Source organism: Panulirus ornatus, chromosome 45 (genome assembly GCF_036320965.1).
Source record: "Panulirus ornatus isolate Po-2019 chromosome 45, ASM3632096v1, whole genome shotgun sequence".
Classification (NCBI taxonomy): domain Eukaryota; kingdom Metazoa; phylum Arthropoda; class Malacostraca; order Decapoda; family Palinuridae; genus Panulirus; species Panulirus ornatus.
The window spans coordinates 2,101,487-2,123,255 of record NC_092268.1 but is presented as its reverse complement, the minus strand read 5'-3'; the positions used below and the strand labels follow the sequence as shown (position 1 = coordinate 2,123,255).

General features: G+C 39.4%; 1 protein-coding gene and 1 long non-coding RNA gene across 14 annotated transcripts in view; one reads left to right on the top strand and one right to left on the bottom strand.

Annotated features, from left to right (window-relative positions):
* The window catches only part of LOC139762990 (uncharacterized), a 39,077-nt gene extending 24,006 nt beyond the window's left edge, over nucleotides 1-15,071 (top strand). For 2 of the 3 annotated variants that reach the window (XR_011715973.1, XR_011715975.1), the window contains exons 10-15: nucleotides 1,995-2,126; nucleotides 3,563-5,962; nucleotides 9,175-9,520; nucleotides 9,933-10,194; nucleotides 12,416-12,547; nucleotides 13,982-15,071. This is a non-coding gene — a long non-coding RNA (uncharacterized lncRNA). The remainder of the gene's footprint in view (nucleotides 1-1,994; nucleotides 2,127-3,562; nucleotides 5,963-9,174; nucleotides 9,521-9,932; nucleotides 10,195-12,415; nucleotides 12,548-13,981) is intronic. The other variant, XR_011715974.1, reaches the window with a different exon arrangement.
* The window catches only part of LOC139762987 (uncharacterized), a 492,364-nt gene extending 471,007 nt beyond the window's left edge, over nucleotides 1-21,357 (bottom strand). For 2 of the 11 annotated variants that reach the window (XM_071688536.1, XM_071688537.1), the window contains exons 1-2: nucleotides 19,131-19,357; nucleotides 18,811-18,945 (exon numbers count right to left, since the gene is read on the bottom strand). Coding sequence is in view for 6 of the 11 variants with exons in the window: in XM_071688527.1 (XP_071544628.1) it covers nucleotides 14,066-14,161; nucleotides 15,127-15,285; nucleotides 16,710-16,802 (348 nt within the window). In the remaining 5 variants the exon portion in view is untranslated. Of the gene's footprint in view, nucleotides 1-1,775; nucleotides 2,096-2,345; nucleotides 3,156-3,576; nucleotides 5,917-7,245; nucleotides 7,602-12,196; nucleotides 12,517-12,766; nucleotides 13,577-13,622; nucleotides 14,162-15,126; nucleotides 15,286-16,709; nucleotides 16,821-18,084; nucleotides 18,245-18,810; nucleotides 18,982-19,130 lie in introns of those variants that run through there. The other 9 variants (XM_071688527.1, XM_071688524.1, XM_071688521.1 and 6 more) reach the window with 9 other exon arrangements.
* Between the last annotated feature and the right edge of the window lie 412 nt (nucleotides 21,358-21,769).

Sequence of the window (21,769 nt, the reverse complement as noted above, 5' to 3'; positions counted from 1 at the left end):
GAGTGAGTTTTGAAGGTTTGCTGGATGTGTTTGATGATAGAGTGGCAGATAAAGGGTGCTTTGCAAGATGGTGTGCGAAGTGAGAGGGTCAGGGAGAATGGTTTGGTGAATAGAGAAGAGGTAGTTAAAGCTTTGTAGGAGTTGAAAGCCAGCAATTCGGCAGGATTGGATGGTATTGCAGTGGAATTTATTGAAAAGGGGGTGACTGTGTTGTTGACTGTTTGGTAAGGATATTCATTGTATGTATGGTGAAAACCCTGCGGATTGGGAGAATGCATGCATAGTGCCATTATACAAAGGCGGTAAAGGCAAGTGTTCAAGTTACAGAGGTATAAGTTTGTCGAGTATTCCTGGGAAATTATATGGGAGGGTATTGATTGAGAGGGTAAAGGAATGTACGGAGCATCAGATTTCAGAAGTGGTAGAGGATGTGTGGATCAGGTGTTTGCTTTGAAGAATGTATATGAGAAATACTTAGAAAAGCAAATGGATTTGTATGTAGCATTTATGGATCTGGAGAAGGCATATGATAAGAGTTGATAGAGATACTCTGTAGAAGGTATTAAGAATATATGGTGTGGGAGGCAAGTTGTTAGAAGCAATGAAAAGTTTTCATCAAGGATATAAGGCATGTGTAATAGTAGGAAGAGAGGAAAGTGATTGGTTCCCAGTGAATGTAGGTTTGCGGCAGGGGTGTGTGATGTCTCCATGGTTGTTTAATTTGTTTATGGATGGGGTTGTTAGGGAGGAGAATGGAAGAGTTTTGGAGAGAGGCAATTATGCAGTCTGTTGTGGATGAGAGGGCTTGGGCAGCAAGTCAGTTGTCGTTTGCTAATGATACAGGGCTGGTTGCTGATTCGGGTGAGAAACTGCTGAAGTTGGTGACCGAGCTTCCTAAAGTGTGTGAAAGAAGAAAGCAGAGTAAATGTGAATAAAAGCAAGGTTATTGCATTCAGTAGGTTTGAGGGATTGGTGATTAGCTATCATTTTTTTTTGGATGGGTTTTAAGGTGTCAAATTCTTTAGTAGTTATGGAGAGAATGAGCGAGGAAAAATTGGCAAAGAGGATATGTGTCATTGGTGGAGGGAACAAGAAGTGGGAGACCAAATTGGAGGTGGAAGGATGAAGTGAAAAAGATTTTGAGGGATTTGGGCCTGATCATACAGGATGGTGAAAGGCGTGCAAGAAATAGTGAATTGGAATGATGTGGTATACTGGGGTTGATGTGCTGTTAATGGATTGAACCAGAGCCTGTGAAGTGTCTGGGGTAAACCATGGAAAGTTTTTTGGGGCTGGATGTGAAAAGGGAGCTGTGGTTTTGGTGCATTACACATGACAGCTAGAGACCAAGTGTGAACGAATGTGGCATATGTTGTCTTTTCCTGGTGCTACAGCATGGGGAGATTGTGGGGTGCTATTTCATGTGTGGCAGGGTGGCGACGAAAATGGATGAAGGCATCAAGCATGAATATGTAAATGTGTGTATATGTCTGTGTATGTAGACTTTGAAATGTATAAGTATGTATGTGTGCATGTGTGGACATTTATGTATGTCTGTGTGGGTGGGTTGGGCCATTCATTTGTCTTTTTCCTTGCGCTACCTCACTAACGCGGGAGACAGCAACTAAGTATAATAAATCATTATACGGTATACATTCCTTATTTGACAAAAGACATCACAAACTCCAAAGATGTTTCATAACCATATCATACCTTTGTCACAACAATCTGTGGATTGTTATAAATTATTTCTACCTGGGAAATCAAACACTCAGTTCTGTAAACATTTTTTTTCCAGTAAAGAAATACATTAACTTGTCCACACACTATGATTTGGAGATAAGAGTATCAGCAAATTATAAGTGAATCTGAGATGTGTTAAAAAGTTGTTTCAAAGAAATAATAGACAAATTATTGGTTAGGAATTTTAACTGCAAGTAGATTGCACTTTTGTTTTGCAGTTCTCTAATTTTTAGGTATATTTTTTTTGATAGATTGTCCCAAGTCTGTAGACGTACGCCTATGCATCAGCATTGAACCTGAAGGCAGGGATTCATGCGAGGACTGAGGTGGAGGTATCATCATGGTGCACAGCCTGTGGGAGAGAAAGGAATCAATTGTAAAATGTAAGTTTAAAACTTTGGCTGTAATATGAACTAAATTGTAACCTCATTTGATTTACTAAACTTTAATACTTTTCTATAATACTATAAAAAGCCCTCTTGACTTAAGCCAAGTCATATGGGAAGAAATTATAAGAACATACAAATTTCAGCGCCACAAATGGTTACTTCTGGTGAACAAAGAAAATATTATACAAATTGCTAAACTAGTGGTATCCTCACACGAATCATTAGTCACAGAATCGTAGCTGAAATTCCTGTGATGCTTGGGCTGTCAGCACCAAGAATACCTGCTACTGCATGTGACAGGATCAAGCAGAGGCTTATCATGTAGTGGACCACCACCTGTAAAAATACATACAGCAATTAAGACAAATTCACAAGCATTGTATGGCAATAACTTAGCCTATGCAAGTCTTTTTCATACAACTTAGCTTATGCCTAACCTATTTCACATTGAGACTATGAAACTGTCTTATTTCCATTTCTGCTCCATAAAGAGCGACCTACTGGTCCTCCACTCTGGAAAGTGTTATCTGTTAGCCTCTTACAAAATGGGTATAGTTTTATAAGTTACTTATCTGTTTTACAGAAGAGCCTCTTATGAGTAGCAATCTTATTCTTTCCTGAGGATATAATGTTGTGATACCTCTTCTGAACCTGTTGTTCCACAGTTCTTGAAAAGCAGGGGAAAGCTGCATTTATCTGCTGTTTAATGCTCGATCATGTTTCCACTTTTGTTCTGGAATTAATCCCATCAGAGAATCCCCTGGTGACCTTCACCACTACCACCATTACCCCTACTGTGTCTCCAATGCTATCACCAACATTGTTCAGTCTCCACCCACTGAACCCTACCGTCCTAAGATGGCAGAGATTTATGTGTATCAAACTTCAATAAGATCCTGGTGTCAAAATACCCCAGTGTGGCCCTAAATCTGGAGGCGTATCTCTTGTGGAGTGAAGCGATGGTGGAGGGTGGTCACCTTGGTGAAGGAGGGAGGGAGGGTGGCACTGGTGGAGGGTGGAGACCTTGGTGAAGGAGGGAGGGAGGGTGGCACTGGTGGAGGGTGGAGACCTTGGTGAAGGAATGAGAGAGGGAGGGAGAGGGCAATGTGAGGAAGTGCTGGAGGATGGCATCTCAGAGGAAAAATGGGTATGTTTGAAGGAAAAGTGGTTCCAACAATGTTATATGGTTGCGAGGCGTGGGCTATAGGTCGAGTTGTGCGGAGGAGGGTGGATGTGTTGGAAATGAAATGTTTGAGGACAATATGTGTTGTGAGGTGGCTTGATGGAGGATGGCATTGGTGGAATGACTTGGTATACTAGGGTCGACATGCAGTCAATGGATTGAACCAGGGCATGTAGTTAGGAATTAGTTTCATTAAAGGAGAGACTAAGGTAAATTTACTGGTACTGACATTTTTCTATTTTTCCAGAACATTCAACTTACCTCATGATGGTGATAGTCATATACATACAACTTGGCTTCAGCACTGGAAACAAGGAGCAAATAAAGGCTGTTATCCACATTGAAGCACTGCCTGGTCAACCACTCCATAAGCAGTCAAATGTTGGAACATTTCAAAATTCTTCGTCACTTTATTGTATCGGTATACCTGAAAATTGGAATTTTTAAGTATTCACATATTGCAATGGTTTTCAACTTTCGCGCACATACAGATTCCCTTACATCATTTTGTAAAATGCAAAAAAACCTCTGGTCATTAAGGATGGATGATGAATTTGGCCATCTTTTTTAATATAAAAGTCATAGGAAAAAATAAGGCAAAATTCTTCCGTAACTAATACAATACTGTCAACAGGGTTCTAAGTGGGCAACAATGTGTTTTGTAAATATCCACAACTAAATTTTATAAATGGAACCAACATTCTTGAACAAAACTAAAGTATTTTTTGTAACAAGCTTTTTTTTTATGAACTTAATCTCTGCCCAGCTGAGAGCTTTTAAGGCCTCAAAGGCTAAGCAATTCCTACATGTCTCAAGGGAAGGTTTTCTAATCAGGAGCAAAGTCCTACACAAGATACTATATTTGCACCATGATTGCAACTTCATGTACCCTTGTTTTCCCACACAAACTATTTGCAGATTATTAGGTAAACTACAGGTAACTGTCATCATGACAAGTTTACAGACTTTTTAAGTACGAGACAATACCATATCCACGCAAGTTTTTGCTTACCTTTAGTAAAGAAACAATGTACAATCACAGCATAAATTGTTTTTACCCTGGGTGCAGTTGATATCAAATTGAATTCAACCTCTGCTCTCCTCTCAGTAGGGTTAAGTGGTCATTCATTATGGCAAGAGACTGGTATAGTGTCACTGATGGCTCCACCGATTCCCATACAAGGAAAGCAATACGAGACTAGTTGCAAAGGCTTTCTTCAGGATTTTTCTTGTTTGTCATATTGACACCTTAGAATTAAAAGTAATTTACAGTTTGATTGTACAATTTAACTAGTATAAAGGCATACTTGTTCCAAATAATCCATTTGCTTTTCTAAGTATTTCTCACGTACATTCTTCAAAGCAAACATCTGATCCACACATCCTCTACCACTTCTGAAACCATGCTGCTCTTCCCCAATCTGATGCTCTGTACATGCCTTCACCCTCTCAATCAATACCCTCCCATATAATTTCCCAGGAATACTCAACAAACTTATACTCTGTAATTTTAGCACTCACCTTTATCCCCTTTGCCTTTGTACAATGGCACTATGCATGCATTCTGCCAATCCTCAGGCACCTCACCATGAGTCATACATACTTTAAATATATTTACCAACCAGTCAACAACAAATTCACCTCCTTTTTTAATAAATTCCACTGCAATACCATCCAAACCCGCAGTCTTGCTGGCTTTCATCTTCCACAAAGCTTTTACTACCTCTACTCTGTTTACCAAATCATTCTCCCTAACCCTCTCACTTCACACACCACCTCATCCAAAACACCCTATATCTGCCACTCTTATCATCAAACACATTCAACAAACCTTCGAAATACTCACTCCATCTCCTTCTCACATCACCAATACTTGTTATTACCTCTGAACGATGTTCCCATTTGTTCTCTCATCTTACGCACTTTATTTACCTCCTTCCAAAACATCTTTTTATTCTTCCTAAAATTTAATGATACTCTCTCACCCCATTTCTCATTTGCCCTCTTTTTCATTTCTTGCACCTTTTTCTTGACCTCCTGCCTCTTTCTTTTATTCTTCTCCCAGTCATTTGCACTATTTCCCTGCAAAACTCATCCAAATGCCTCTACATATTATTATTATATTATTATACTTTGTCACTGTCTCCCGCATTAGCGAGGTAGCTCAAGGAAACAGACGAAAGAATGGCCCAACCCACCCACATACACACGTATAGCCATACACGTCCACACATGCACATATACATACCTATACAGTTTAACGTATACATATATATACATACACAGACATATACATATATACACATGTACATTATTCATGCTGCCCTTATTCATTCCTGGTGCATTCTACGCCACACATCAAAAGACGTACCAGCCTATCGGATTAAATGGGATCCGAGCCAAAGTAAAGAGATCCAATGTTGTTACATGGGATCGGATGCTGTTTCTTATACTTACATTATTTATACGAGTCAACAGGTTCTCGATCTGATCACTAGTGAGCTGGAGGAGAACCTGTCAAGACGTGGACGTGGACCTCCTCCGTAGTAGTAGAAGTCGTGCTCGAGCCCACAAGCCGGCGGTTCAAGGAGTCACAGTGACCTGCGGGGAAACAAAGAGGTGTCAATTCTTCGTGAACCAGATTGACGTAAGTGATGTGTGTTGTCATGTCAATAATCTCGAGTATATACGAGGATGTTAAGTGGTGTGAGGGATCAGGTTGGGATCCAGCTTGGGGTCGACTCCTTGGTGTGGCTGGCCCGCCTCATCATCCTGGAACCCGAGATGATGATCATGTGTTGACATTTGTGTTGTGTGTAGCAATATATACAAACTAAGGCAACACTCAACCTTGACCCCAGTGTGAAAAACTAATAATCACAGGATTTACATTAAATCTTTAACGCGAAATTGACCTTAGACGACATCATAAGAATCCATTATTTATTGTAAGACGGTAAAATTACTATTTTGGCATTAACCTTAGATTTTAACGTTAAAATGACATGGTAATTAAACACATTAACCTTAGATTTTAACGTTAAAATGACATGGTAATTAAACACATTAACCTTAGATTTTAACGTTAAAATGACATGGTAATTAAACACATTAACCTTAGATTTTAACGTTAAAATGACATGGTAATTAAACACATTAACCTTAGATATTAACTTGTTCATCATTAACCGTCATGGCTGTGTTAACGTATATATATAAGTACAATTATTGCTCTACTGGCTTTATTCCCTCATCATCACCGCACACTATATCATTGCATTTTGCTGGTAATTCTGGTCATTAGGTCATTATCGACGGCAAGATGAAGATAGGAAAGGATTGGGTGTGTTATTTTGTAATAGTAATAACGTAAATAATGACATTTGGGCCCTTGTCGGAAACAAGATGGCGTCCGGCCATCAAGCCTTATCTTAGCTTTAGTTGGTCGAAATGACCCATTTTATCCTCGTTAGGATAACAACTGTCTTGAGCCATGGCCGAACATGAGGTGTAGTGTGAATATCAAGTGGAAAATAAACTTGGGGCTTCGTTTTAGCAGCAGAACAACACAACGAAACTACCAAACGATCATTACGATGGTTCACACATACACACCAGAGCCTCTCCAATGTCCTCAAACTTGATTTAAATGAACTCATAACCGGGATCAGATGCATATATACATTATATATATATATATATATATATATATATATATATATATATATATATATATATATATATATATATATATACACGTGTGTGTGTGTGTGCCACTTCCCGCATGGGTTAACAGAAGGACCGTAGGTCAAGCCAGCCATATCTCTGCTAATTACCGTAAAAATAACACTTTATGACACTCCACTTTGACCCTTATGCATAACATTACATCTGGTCAACAAATTTCTCGAACAATTTGCATATACTAACCTTAAAATAAGGGTTTGATGGACGGTGTGTCACGCGTAGGTCCTGCCCGTCAGCGGCTCCTACCAGCAAATGGCCATCTTGGCTCATGGAATTTATACCGTCCCTGGAAACTCTGGCACGACCTGGCCACGGCGTCAAATTGCTAGCTGGTAACTCAACATCACGAGGAAATACAGGAATTATCTGTTTTCTAACCTCCTGATGGTGTTGAGAGTCCTTAATTAGATGCCAGGCGTGGAATTAAGATGGTTTTCAATGTCTTTGATGGTTATATAACTGTAAATGATATCAAGATGACGATTTAATGAAGTGTTGTGATAGTACCATATCCAAAACATAGGTGGCAGTTTTAGTACCATATCCAAAACATAGATGGCAGTGTTTCATACTTTCTCTTCTTACTTGTGTGAAGCAGTGAAGTTCGAACCTGTCTCATAAAGTATGAAATAACGTACAGAACTTGGATTTTTATACCAGAAATTACGTTTTAAAGAGGAAGGTAACTCAATAGTACAATTCTGAAGCTTTTATAGTTATTTTTAAGACGTCTTTTGTAGTACAGCAGTGGAAAATACGGGACTCGCCTGAACGAAGCTGTTCCGATTCAACTGACTCAATGAGGCTTCGAAACACAGCCAAAACGCAGTTAGTACATCAGTCCAAACTCCCTTAAGAAAGTTCCTTATGAGAAATGATGACCAGAAATAAGGGTGAGCCACTAAAAGTTAAAAAGTGGCACTGATGTATACTAGTTATGGAGACTATTTCCGTGGACATATCTTTATTTTGGGGGAGGTGGTTGCAGAAGGGAGTCATAGGGCGTCATAGATAGATAGATAGATAGATAGATAGTGGCTTTGAAAATGATTTACTTAGACACTTTTTCTTGCCAAGAAGGAAAACGATCACTAAAATAAAACTTAACTTTCAATCATTAACTCAGTTATTTGTGGTGGTTGGAATCTTTTTTTTTTCTTTTAGATAATTAATGTATTTAGTAGCTCTGGTGTTATTTGTGAGTTTATTGATAATTGTATTGTGAAGTGTGTTGAACTTAGGTTGTACACTTCAGGGCCTTATGTGCCGACCCTTGATTTAGTGCATGATCTAGCTGCTGACCTAGGCCCTTAGAACTGGGTCAGCCTCAGTCTGGGGTCAGACACCAGAGGGGTTGGATGGTTGTAACTGTCTGTCCACTCACCTTATATAGGCTTTTGTAAACTACTTATAAAATGACCAAAACAAAATGCTTTTTTGTTTATATTTATCGTTACAGATCATTAAATTTAATGGCTCTTTTAAAGTTATTTAAGTGTGGATCTTAGATCTTTTAGATAATCAGTTTTAAGCGTTTTTTTTTAGTTTATATCCTGATTTTTGATAGTTGATTTTAGTCAGATAGACAAGATAATGGCTTTTATCAGGGAGTCTTATTTCTATAAATAAAACATACACTTCCGTAAACAAATATTTATTGCATTACATTACATCAGTGACATAGGAAGATGGTGAAAAGGACATGTTTGCAACCTTGCTCACTAGTCCAAGTTACTAAAACAATGGAGATTCAAAGGTTTGAATAATTGTCGATCTTTGTTTATATCGTATACTTTATTATTTTAAGTATGAATACATACATGTATACATTACCTATATTACATATACACTCATATTATTATAATCGCTGTTTACCTTGTCAGCGAAGAAGTGCCAGGAAACAGACGAAGAAAGGCTCATCCACTCTTATACAGATATATACATTGAAATGTATATGTATGTATATGTGGTGCATTTATGTGTATGTGGGTGGGTTGGACTTCTCGTCTGTTTCCTTACGCTACCTTGCTAACGCAGGAGATGGCGATTAAGTATAATAAACATGTTTGTATTTTGCATAATACATATCAAAGATTTTACTTTTTTTTCCAGATTCCTGGTTGATGCCTCAGGGATGGAGAAGCCTCAAAAGCAGTTAAGAATTTGCTTAGTGAGGCAAACATGGCTGGGACGACCAGGAACACTTGTTCAGCTGAAAACTTTTAGGCCCCGTTGTTCTGGGGGTGTGTACGAGGGGATGGATGTCAGAAGATACCAGCTTGACTGTGCGGGAAGACAGGTGGTCACAGATTGAGAAATAGATCAGAGATGTAGCGGGAAATAGAAAGTACTACAGCAAGGAACATGGCTCTGTATCACGCCGGAACTAAGTGATGATGATGACCTTACGTTATATTGCAACTGGAAAAGATCACGTTGTGGACCAACACAATCTACTGTAAGTAGGGTTATTGCACAGACAGATGGTAGACGAAACATAATTTATGCAGATTAGGGTCTTCCCTGGTGGTGTGGGTGCTGTAGATCTTATTGGTGATAGTAATTACTATTGCAAGTGTTGGCTTTTGATGCTTTACCTAAGACCTGAAGATGGTTCTCAGACAGCTTGTAATGGGTAACGTTAAATGCTTTCTTGCATGTTTACTTGTGACAAAATGTCAATAATATTTACATATCTACATAGGCTGTAGAAGAAACAGGTTTCATGTCTTTTAAGTGTTTCCACAATCCAAAATTGACCTAACCCAGTGTGCAAAAGATTTCTAGATTATGAGAAAACAAGCTAGATGATGAGCCTGGGACTAACGTCCAAACTCAGATTTGTACTTAATAAGATTCATGTATTACAGGACACAAGAAGAAAACTAGATGTACTGTGGAAAGGGGGATTGGACAGCTGAAACGAAGGTGGCACGTTTTGCATGGAGAAGTGACTCGGGGTCAAGACAGAACAAATCTATCATATAATCATGGCGTGTGTTGTTCTCCATAATATATGCAAAGAAGTGAATTTACACCTTTGAGATGAAGGCAAACTCGACATTTTTCTTGGATATAATTTGGATGCAGCAGCACACTCAAATCACTTAAACCCAGGAGATGCACCTCTAGGTTTGTGTTGCAGAGACTACTTTGCTAATTTACACTTCATGGCAGAACAGCGATCCAGTATCATACACACTTTTTCAAACTGAAAACTTAGTGAAGAATGGGCATTGTTGGCGGATAAAAAGATGCTTTGGAAGGAGGTACATAAAGTGTACAAGAGAACAAATGGGAACATCAGTGAAGGGGGCTAAATGGGGAGGTAACAAGAAGTAGTGGAAGTGAGGAGATAAGAGTGAGTTTTGAAGGTTTGCTGGATGTGTTTGATGATAGAGTGGCAGATAAAGGGTGCTTTGCAAGATGGTGTGCGAAGTGAGAGGGTCAGGGAGAATGGTTTGGTGAATAGAGAAGAGGTAGTTAAAGCTTTGTAGGAGTTGAAAGCCAGCAATTCGGCAGGATTGGATGGTATTGCAGTGGAATTTATTGAAAAGGGGGTGACTGTGTTGTTGACTGTTTGGTAAGGATATTCATTGTATGTATGGTGAAAACCCTGCGGATTGGGAGAATGCATGCATAGTGCCATTATACAAAGGCGGTAAAGGCAAGTGTTCAAGTTACAGAGGTATAAGTTTGTCGAGTATTCCTGGGAAATTATATGGGAGGGTATTGATTGAGAGGGTAAAGGAATGTACGGAGCATCAGATTTCAGAAGTGGTAGAGGATGTGTGGATCAGGTGTTTGCTTTGAAGAATGTATATGAGAAATACTTAGAAAAGCAAATGGATTTGTATGTAGCATTTATGGATCTGGAGAAGGCATATGATAAGAGTTGATAGAGATACTCTGTAGAAGGTATTAAGAATATATGGTGTGGGAGGCAAGTTGTTAGAAGCAATGAAAAGTTTTCATCAAGGATATAAGGCATGTGTAATAGTAGGAAGAGAGGAAAGTGATTGGTTCCCAGTGAATGTAGGTTTGCGGCAGGGGTGTGTGATGTCTCCATGGTTGTTTAATTTGTTTATGGATGGGGTTGTTAGGGAGGAGAATGGAAGAGTTTTGGAGAGAGGCAATTATGCAGTCTGTTGTGGATGAGAGGGCTTGGGCAGCAAGTCAGTTGTCGTTTGCTAATGATACAGGGCTGGTTGCTGATTCGGGTGAGAAACTGCTGAAGTTGGTGACCGAGCTTCCTAAAGTGTGTGAAAGAAGAAAGCAGAGTAAATGTGAATAAAAGCAAGGTTATTGCATTCAGTAGGTTTGAGGGATTGGTGATTAGCTATCATTTTTTTTTGGATGGGTTTTAAGGTGTCAAATTCTTTAGTAGTTATGGAGAGAATGAGCGAGGAAAAATTGGCAAAGAGGATATGTGTCATTGGTGGAGGGAACAAGAAGTGGGAGACCAAATTGGAGGTGGAAGGATGAAGTGAAAAAGATTTTGAGGGATTTGGGCCTGATCATACAGGATGGTGAAAGGCGTGCAAGCAATAGTGAATTGGAATGATGTGGTATACTGGGGTTGATGTGCTATCAATGGATTGAACCAGGGCATGTGAAGTGTCTGGGGTAAACCATGGAAAGTTTTTTGGGGCTGGATGTGAAAAGGGAGCTGTGGTTTTGGTGCATTACACATGACAGCTAGAGACCAAGTGTGAACGAATGTGGCATATGTTGTCTTTTCCTGGTGCTACAGCATGGGGAGATTGTGGGGTGCTATTTCATGTGTGGCAGGGTGGCGACGAAAATGGATGAAGGCATCAAGCATGAATATGTAAATGTGTGTATATGTCTGTGTATGTAGACTTTGAAATGTATAAGTATGTATGTGTGCATGTGTGGACATTTATGTATGTCTGTGTGGGTGGGTTGGGCCATTCATTTGTCTTTTTCCTTGCGCTACCTCACTAACGCGGGAGACAGCAACTAAGTATAATAAATCATTATACGGTATACATTCCTTATTTGACAAAAGACATCACAAACTCCAAAGATGTTTCATAACCATATCATACCTTTGTCACAACAATCTGTGGATTGTTATAAATTATTTCTACCTGGGAAATCAAACACTCAGTTCTGTAAACATTTTTTTTCCAGTAAAGAAATACATTAACTTGTCCACACACTATGATTTGGAGATAAGAGTATCAGCAAATTATAAGTGAATCTGAGATGTGTTAAAAAGTTGTTTCAAAGAAATAATAGACAAATTATTGGTTAGGAATTTTAACTGCAAGTAGATTGCACTTTTGTTTTGCAGTTCTCTAATTTTTAGGTATATTTTTTTTGATAGATTGTCCCAAGTCTGTAGACGTACGCCTATGCATCAGCATTGAACCTGAAGGCAGGGATTCATGCGAGGACTGAGGTGGAGGTATCATCATGGTGCACAGCCTGTGGGAGAGAAAGGAATCAATTGTAAAATGTAAGTTTAAAACTTTGGCTGTAATATGAACTAAATTATAACCTCATTTGATTTACTAAACTTTAATACTTTTCTATAATACTATAAAAAGCCCTCTTGACTTAAGCCAAGTCATATGGGAAGAAATTATAAGAACATACAAATTTCAGCGCCACAAATGGTTACTTCTGGTGAACAAAGAAAATATTATACAAATTGCTAAACTAGTGGTATCCTCACACGAATCATTAGTCACAGAATCGTAGCTGAAATTCCTGTGATGCTTGGGCTGTCAGCACCAAGAATACCTGCTACTGCATGTGACAGGATCAAGCAGAGGCTTATCATGTAGTGGACCACCACCTGTAAAAATACATACAGCAATTAAGACAAATTCACAAGCATTGTATGGCAATAACTTAGCCTATGCAAGTCTTTTTCATACAACTTAGCTTATGCCTAACCTATTTCACATTGAGACTATGAAACTGTCTTATTTCCATTTTTGCTCCATAAAGAGCGACCTACTGGTCCTCCACTCTGGAAAGTGTTATCTGTTAGCCTCTTACAAAATGGGTATAGTTTCATAAGTTACTTATCTGTTTTACAGAAGAGCCTCTTATGAGTAGCAATCTTATTCTTTCCTGAGGATATAATGTTGTGATACCTCTTCTGAACCTGTTGTTCCACAGTTCTTGAAAAGCAGGGGAAAGCTGCATTTATCTGCTGTTTAATGCTCGATCATGTTTCCACTTTTGTTCTGGAATTAACCCCATCAGAGAATCCCCTGGTGACCTTCACCACTACCACCATTACCCCTACTGTGTCTCCAATGCTATCACCAACATTGTTCAGTCTCCACCCACTGAACCCTACCGTCCTAAGATGGTGGAGATTTATGTGTATCAAACTTCAATAAGATCCTGGTGTCAAAATACCCCAGTGTGGCCCTAAATCTGGAGGCGTATCTCTTGTGGAGTGAAGCGATGGTGGAGGGTGGTCACCTTGGTGAAGGAGGGAGGGAGGGTGGCATTGGTGGAGGGTGGAGACCTTGGTGAAGGAGGGAGGGAGGGTGGCATTGGTGGAGGGTGGAGACCTTGGTGAAGGAATGAGAGAGGGAGGGAGAGGGCAATGTGAGGAAGTGCTGGAGGATGGCATCTCAGGAAAAATGGGTATGTTTGAAGGAAAAGTGGTTCCAACAATGTTATATGGTTGCGAGGCGTGGGCTATAGGTTGAGTTGTGCGGAGGAGGGTGGATGTGTTGGAAATGAAATGTTTGAGGACAATATGTGTTGTGAGGTGGCTTGATGGAGGATGGCATTGGTGGAATGACTTGGTATACCAGGGTCAACATGCTGTCAATGGATTGAACCTGGGCATGTAGTTAGGAATTAGTTTCATTAAAGGTGAGACTAAGGTTAATTTACTGGTACTGACATTTTTCTATTTTTCCAGAACATTCAACTTACCTCATGATGGTGATATTCATATACATACAACTTGGCTTCAGCACTGGAAACAAGGAGCAAATAAAGGCTGTTATCCACACTGAAGCACTGCCTGATCAACCACTCCATAAGCAGTCAAATGTTGAAACATTTCAAAATTCTTCGGCACTTTATTGTATCGGTATACCTGAAAATTGGAATTTTTAAGTATTCACATATTGCAATGGTTTTCAACTTTCGCGCACATACAGATTCCCTTACATCATTTTGTAAAATGCAAAAAAACCTCTGGTCAGTAAGGATGGATGATGAATTTGGCCATCTTTTTTAATATAAAAGTCATAGGAAAAAAATAAGGCAAAATTCTTCCGTAACCAATACAATACTGTCAACAGGGTTCTAAGTAGGCAACAATGTGTTTTGTAAATATCCACAACTAAATTTTATAAATGGAACCAACATTCTTGAACAAAACTAAAGTATTTTTTGTAACAAGCTTTTTTTTTTATGAACTTAATCTCTGCCCAGCTGAGAGCTTTTAAGGCCTCAAAGGCTAAGCAATTCCTACATGTCTCAAGGGATGGTTTTCTAATCAGGAGCAAAGTCCTACACAAGATACTATATTTGCACCATGATTGCAACTTGATGTACCCTTGTTTTCCCACACATATCCACGCAAGTTTTTGCTAAACTTTAGTAAAGAAACAATGTACAATCACAGCATAAATTGCTTTTACCCTGGGTGCAGTTGATATCAAATTGAATTCAACCTCTGCTCTCCTCTCAGTAGGGTTAAGTGGTCATTCATTATGGCAAGAGACTGGTATAGTGTCACTGATGGCTCCACAGATTCCCATACGAGGAAAGCAATACGAGACTAGTTGCAAAGGCTTTCTTCAGGATTTTTCTCCAGTTTGTCATATTGACACCTTAGAATTAAAAGTAATTTACAGTCTGATTGTACAATTTAACTAGTATAAAGGCATACTTGTCCAAATAAGAGGCAAGTGCAAAGAATTTAATATCCTTTGTCATAAAGTATGTTAAAATATGCTTTAGATATTCATTACCACATGAAAATAAATTGGTGACTGTGACTTCAGAATTTCATTTGTATGCCCTAACACTACTAGGAATAAAGAAAGAACTTACCAAGACTCCTGCTGTGTACTTTATATTATCTTCAAAGTGGGGATGGTCTGCAACCTTAAGCTGAGCTAACGTAAAGAAACTTTCCTTGACTGGAAGGTTGGATGTCATGAACATCCCAGAGGTGGTGTGGTTTGCCACATATTCTGCCACTACAGTAAACTGTGAAGAAGAGTATGCATACATGACATACACAATATGAAAAAAATATATATCGTTTATGTACACAATTTCTCCACACTCTGAGGCAGCATCAGGAGCAGAGGAAAAATGGCCCCATTTGCTCACATACACTAACTCTCATGCATAATGCACAGAAACTACATGTCCTTATTCACAGTTTCTCCTAACAGCTTCACATGCCCTGATCCAGCCTGTTGACTGCATGTCCATCTCTTACATCTCGCTCTATCCTTCCAACTTGTCCTTGTTCTTGCTCTTCCTCCCTCCATTTCCATATATGTACATATATGAATATGTACATATATGTACGTCTGTGTATGTATATGTTGAAATGTACATGTATGTATATGTGCGTGTATGGGCGTTCATGTATTACATGTGTACGAGGGTGGGTTGGACTTCCTCGTCTGTTTCCTTGCACTACCTCGCTAATGCGGGAGACAGCAACAAAGTATGATTAAAAAAAATAAATATTTTATATATTTATTAAGCTTTATCGCTGTCTCCCGCGTTAGCGAGGTAGCACAAGGAAACGGACAAAAGAATGGCCCAACCCACCCACATACACATGCATATACATAAATGCCCACACACGCACATATACATACCTATACATTTCAACGTATATAAACATATACATACATACACATGTACATATTCATACTTGCTGCCTTCATCCATTCCCACTGCCACCCCACCACACATGAAACAACACCTCCTTCCCATGCACATGTGCGAGGTAGCGCTAGGAAAAGACAACAAAGGCCACATTCGTTCACACTCAGTCTGCTAGCTGTCATGTGTAATGCACCAAAACTACAGCTCCCTTTGCACATCCAAGCCCCACTAAACTTTCCATGGTTTACCCCAGACACTTCACATGACCTGGTTCAATATATAATACGGTGGTCTCGGTGCATTACATATGACAGCTACCTCCACCTGGCACCACCACTCCTTCTCTGTCACTTAACACACATGCCTTACTCATTTGATACAAAATCTAAGCTAGTTTTTGTAGCTTTCCTCCAACACCATACATTCAGAGCATACACAAAGCATGTCAACCACATCATATATTTTCTCCTGATCTATAAATTCCACACACAAAGTGTTTTCTTTAAGTATATCAAAGATTCTTCAAAGCAAGCACCTGATCGAAACAGCGTCTCCCACTTCTGAGGCCACTTTGTTCCTCCACAATCTGATCCTCTGTGCGTGCTACCCTATATCACAAGTCTCTTACAACTTTCCAGGTATCCTAAACAAACTTCCTCTATTCTAGTTCAAATATTCACTTTCTGTTCCCCTTGCATTTATACAATGGCACTGAACAAGCATTCCACCAGTCCTCAGGTACCTGACCTTCAATTATACATACTAACAAAAACACTTAACCTTACCGATTCTGGGAAACTGTTCCAGGCAAAGACCTCTGATGTTACAGTGTGTGGGTCAAGAAAGTCTTCAGGATCATAGTCATTAGCCACCAACATGAACCAAGTGTCATCAACCTGAAATTTACATCAAATTGTAGTACTGTAATAATGAAAGATATTGTGCAAGAAAAACAATGAAAGCAGCAAATGTTCATTCTGAAATTTACATCTTTACTATTCATTTATAATTAGTAGTTGCCTTGTATGATACAGGAGAGACACTGGCAGTATTTTCAATCCTGTTTTCCCCTTACCTAGTATATTCATTGCAACCAAAATCTGTTAAAAAATATTTTCCCTTTAATACACTTTTATCTCTTAAGTAGCCCAGCCATGGAAATTTTGGGTGGTCCCAAGGAATGTGGCAAGAAAAGATACATAGAAAAAGGAAAATGAGCAAACAGTCTATATTTATTACTGTACACACACTTAAATTTGGTGCACTAAGTTTGCCTATCAAGTTTGTTGAATTTTGCCAACTCTTTGTCCCTTCTCTGTCACCACCAATTGATTATTGAGAGAGAACTATTCTCAATGCTAACAGTTTAACTTTCATATTATAATTAGTGCACCAAAGACGTGCTAATTAGCCACTGAATGATGTGGGGCGTATAGCAGGGCACCCTTCTATCGGCACCTTGACTAGGTGGCAGGTCAAGGCACACGACCTCACCTAACCTACCAATTCCTGGAGAAATGAGCTTTATGGCCCAAACTATGGTTGCACATACACTTTTGCTGTCGGAAGACCTGTTAGTCTGCACTGCATATCAAATTTGCATTACAATTTCATTTAACCTATAAAGGACCCCAACCAAACTAGTATGGTTTATGTTATGATGCCATACTAGTAGGGATTACTTTTATTAACATTCACTCAGCTTTCTCCTTTCACATACTTTTCCAAACTCATCACCAACTTCTGCAATTTCTCACTTGAATCTGCCACCAGTACTGTATCATCATTAAACACACTCGCTTCCCAGGCCCTTTCATCCCCACAAGCTGCATACTCACCCCTCTCTCAAAGACTTGCATTTACGTCCCTTATCATCCCATCTAGACATATTGAGTGTCATCATGTGTGTACAACTATAACCAATAAAGCTTCTAGCATCAAGTAAGGTAATCCTTGCACTGACCCTATTCTACCACCTTGCCTAGGCAACTCGCCCCCATCCCAAGCTCACCTTCATTTAACACTGATATCACTTTTATGGTTAGAAAATAAAATATTAGGAAATAGTGGAACTTTCCTCCGGAAAAATTAAGAGGTTCCTTATCCCATTCCTATGCCCAACTAGATCAAAACAAGACCATTATGTAGCAGAAAACCTACCACTAGTTAGCACTCCAGAGATCGTACCTGCTATGGGACTGCCACGGGTGGTGAAGACATCCACTTCCATGTAGTTTGCACGCCAACTTTCCTGTACATTCTGATCTACACCATCTAGCAGGAACTCCCGAGTTATGCTGTCTAGCGAGTGGCCATTCACCTGCAAAGTGAAATGCTTAAACAAAAGCAACCACGTACTATTGATTATATTCCTTGACCACAATATGTCAGAACCACTAAACTCCACTTCCTCTACTATTACAATTATTACCACTGAACACCACTAATCTACAGATATGCCTGCTAGTTTGTCTAAAATTATGAAGGCCAACACGACAGTTTTTGGTTCCCAGTTGTATGTATTAAATCATGAGCATACAGCCTTGGTTTGCTCACATACATCGACTTAAAGTGCAGGAATATACGAGTTAGCCAACTGTGCACGTGATCCATTCGATAAACAGGAAACCAAATATAGACATCCTATGTATATAACACAACATGTTTAGTAGCCAGTATAAAGCAGTATTAGCCATATAAAGGACACCAGTTTCATACTGGTTTGCAATGCAAGAAGTATGCCTACTTGAATCCACATTTACAAAGTGATATCCCCTCAAATTCTCAAAAAAATTTCCATTGGTTTAATAATCTTTTAACATCCCTTTCCAGAATCAGAACTTTGAAGTGTTTTATATCTCAAGTGGTATGATGCAACTCACTCACCTTATGTAAAGTCAGTTCATCAAAATGGGCATTATCAACAGCGAGGGATGCAGCATTTATAAATCCAGTGATAGCTTGCTGGCCGGAGTGGTACAACACTGTAGGAAGGGCATCCTTCAGAAGCTGTACCTCTGTCTGCAAGTATCACCAAGTGGTTAATCAACCAGTATCCTGTCATAAAAGAGAATTCTCATGTACGATCTGTAAGGTTTTGACTTTTTTGAAGTATAACCATTATTTGATTATGAGCATTATCAGACTTGCCACTCCCTCATCTCATTTTTTGTGGAAATAACCAAGAGAACATTCATTTTAAATACCTGAAGCTCGCTTACAGCTGCAACATATTCCTCCAAGGATTGATTGGCTGAGCTCCCTTCTAAGGGGTTCCTGATGTTAACAGTCTGATCAATGGTAGTTGTTCCACTCCCTCTTAGTTCTGGGAAGATGACTGGCCCACTCCATACCTTTCAAAAGACCAGTTCACGCTTTTTTCATATCCAACTGCCTCTCCTACCTTACCAAGTCAGCATCATTAAAAATCAACCTCATTTACACATTTTGGTAATAGCCAAGCAACAGAATAAGTGACACTTATAGATCCAGCAGTGATGTGCAGGCTGTAAGTGTGTTTAAATACTTATATGCTAGAGGCATGAAGTTGTCTTGGGATAAGACCTGGGATGATGACTGTGAAAAAGAACTCAAAGTAACTGGAGTCTTGATATCGCAGGTGATGGACAAGTACCGAGAGTGGCAGGGAGGGTAACAATGGAAGAAGTAGAGTGAAGACTAGAGGTCAGTTGTGCAAGAAAATGAAATGTTATGATGGAGCAGAGGGCACTTGAAAGAGAAGAGAGCAATGATATTGTGGTGGTGTTGGAATTAAAGGACTCTCTAAATTGCTGGTAGTACAAGAATGAAAGTTTTTATGTGCCCTAATGGCATCAGTCAGAACACACGAGTCCTTGTTCAATTGGGTGTAGCCTTAATCAAATGAGGTCTTGAGAGGGTTTGGTCCAACTCTAAGGTGGTTACCTCTCAAACATGCAAGAGTGTAGGACACTGATATGAAGAGATTGCCAAGTGCTGACAATCGCTGTTTATTGTAATTCAGCTCCAAGACAAGTGCAGATTATGGCCCAGACACATAGAGGTGAGGTCACTGACAAGCATGGGAACTAATGGGAAAGAGCCTTACAAAGCTCCACTTTTACTGAATAACAGGCCAGTTAAAAAAGAAAGTTGGGAGGATATGTTATCCAAGTCTAAATGAATAACAGGCCAGTGAAAAAAGAAAGTTGGGAGGATATGTTATCCAAGTCTAAATAACTTTTTGAAGAATGAAAATGCAGAGGACAGACAAGACATTATATCCAAGGGCAAGGTTGTTTACAACCACAGAAGGTACTGGGAAAAAGACTTCCAATGCTCTTTTGCAATCCCATTAGGTAAAATGTCTAATGAAAAAAAATTAGTTTATGGAAACAATTGTAGTGATGTGAAAGCATGGAAGAATCAAGATGCACTAGAGCACAGGTTTAAGAGAAGTGTTCTACCCCCTTTTGCTGAGGATAGTATAAACTCCATTATATAAAAAATAGCTTTTATAAACCTCAATCACAAGTAAACTACTGGCATTCTGTCCAGAAACATGCATCTCTCCTTGTCATATACAACACTTGACTCGCATAGATCATTATTCGTAATCGATTTTCCTGCGGAGCACCATTCAATAACCTTGACTTTTGGCAAACTGGCAGAAGCAACAGATGGTAGCAGTATGTAGGAACATTTAGGCTGGAGCATTAAGTAATAGTAATAATAAGGAACATTAGGTAGAAGCATTCTACGTGGCCTGTTAAGGGTGAAGCAATAGAGGCTATGAAGAGGCACTGGAGTTCCCTAGATATGGAGAGACTACTGCCATGGACACCCATTTAAGGGAGTTCCACTTTACATTTAAAAGGCCGAGGGAGTGCTTTGACAGTTGCTGAAAGAGGAGTGGTAACTGGGAATACTGGATTCAATAAGCTGCACATGGGCAAGAGTATACATGTGAGGGACTGAGCATTAACATGCATAATTGGCCTGTTGCAATTCACTGGCTTGCACAGAAAAGGTTGTTATATGCAAGTATGTTAAAGGGAGTGGCATTTTTTGGTGAAGTAATGTGTGAAAGTCTGTAATGAACAAATGAAGAAAAAACAGTCTAAAATAAAGTAGCAAGGGTTTAGAAAAGTGGCTTGTTGTGCTGCAATACCTAGAGAAATTAAAAAATGGCACACACATAAGCTAAATAAAACCAGGGCATTGAAAGGTTTAAATACTTACATAGACAAACGATGTGTATGGCATGTGAAAGATGGGATAAAGAAGTGATACTCCTGATCCTACCCACCTAGGTATCATGAGGATTAGTGATAACTGCATACTGAGCCAGCACTTCAGTGGTTGTCAAGCTGCACTCCTCCGATCCAGACAGCCGTCTTTCTTTCTGTCTCAGCCATATGTAGACTGCTGGTATTCTGTCCACAAGCATACAATCTCTCCTTGTTACACACAAAACTTTACTCATGCTACTCAATCATCAAACCCGAGATTTTCCTATGGTGAGAACTATGCTGTAGCCACCCTTTCGCAAAAATGGTAGGAGCATCAGGCAGTAGGTTAGGTTAGTTAGGTTTTTAGTTAGGTTAGGTTAGTTATTGGGTTAGGTTATAGGTTAGGTTGGGTTAGGTTAGGTTGGGTTATGTTAGGTTGGGTTGGGTTAGGTTAGGTTAGGTTAGGTTAGTTAGGTTCGGTTGTTAGGTTAGGTTCGGGTTGGGTTGGGTTGGGTTGGGATGGGTTGGGTTGGGTTGGGGTTAGCGTTAGGTTAGGTTAGGTTGGGTTAGGTTAGGTTAGGTTAAGGTTAGGTTAGGTTAGGTTAGGTTAGGTTGGGTTAGGTTAGGTTGGGTTA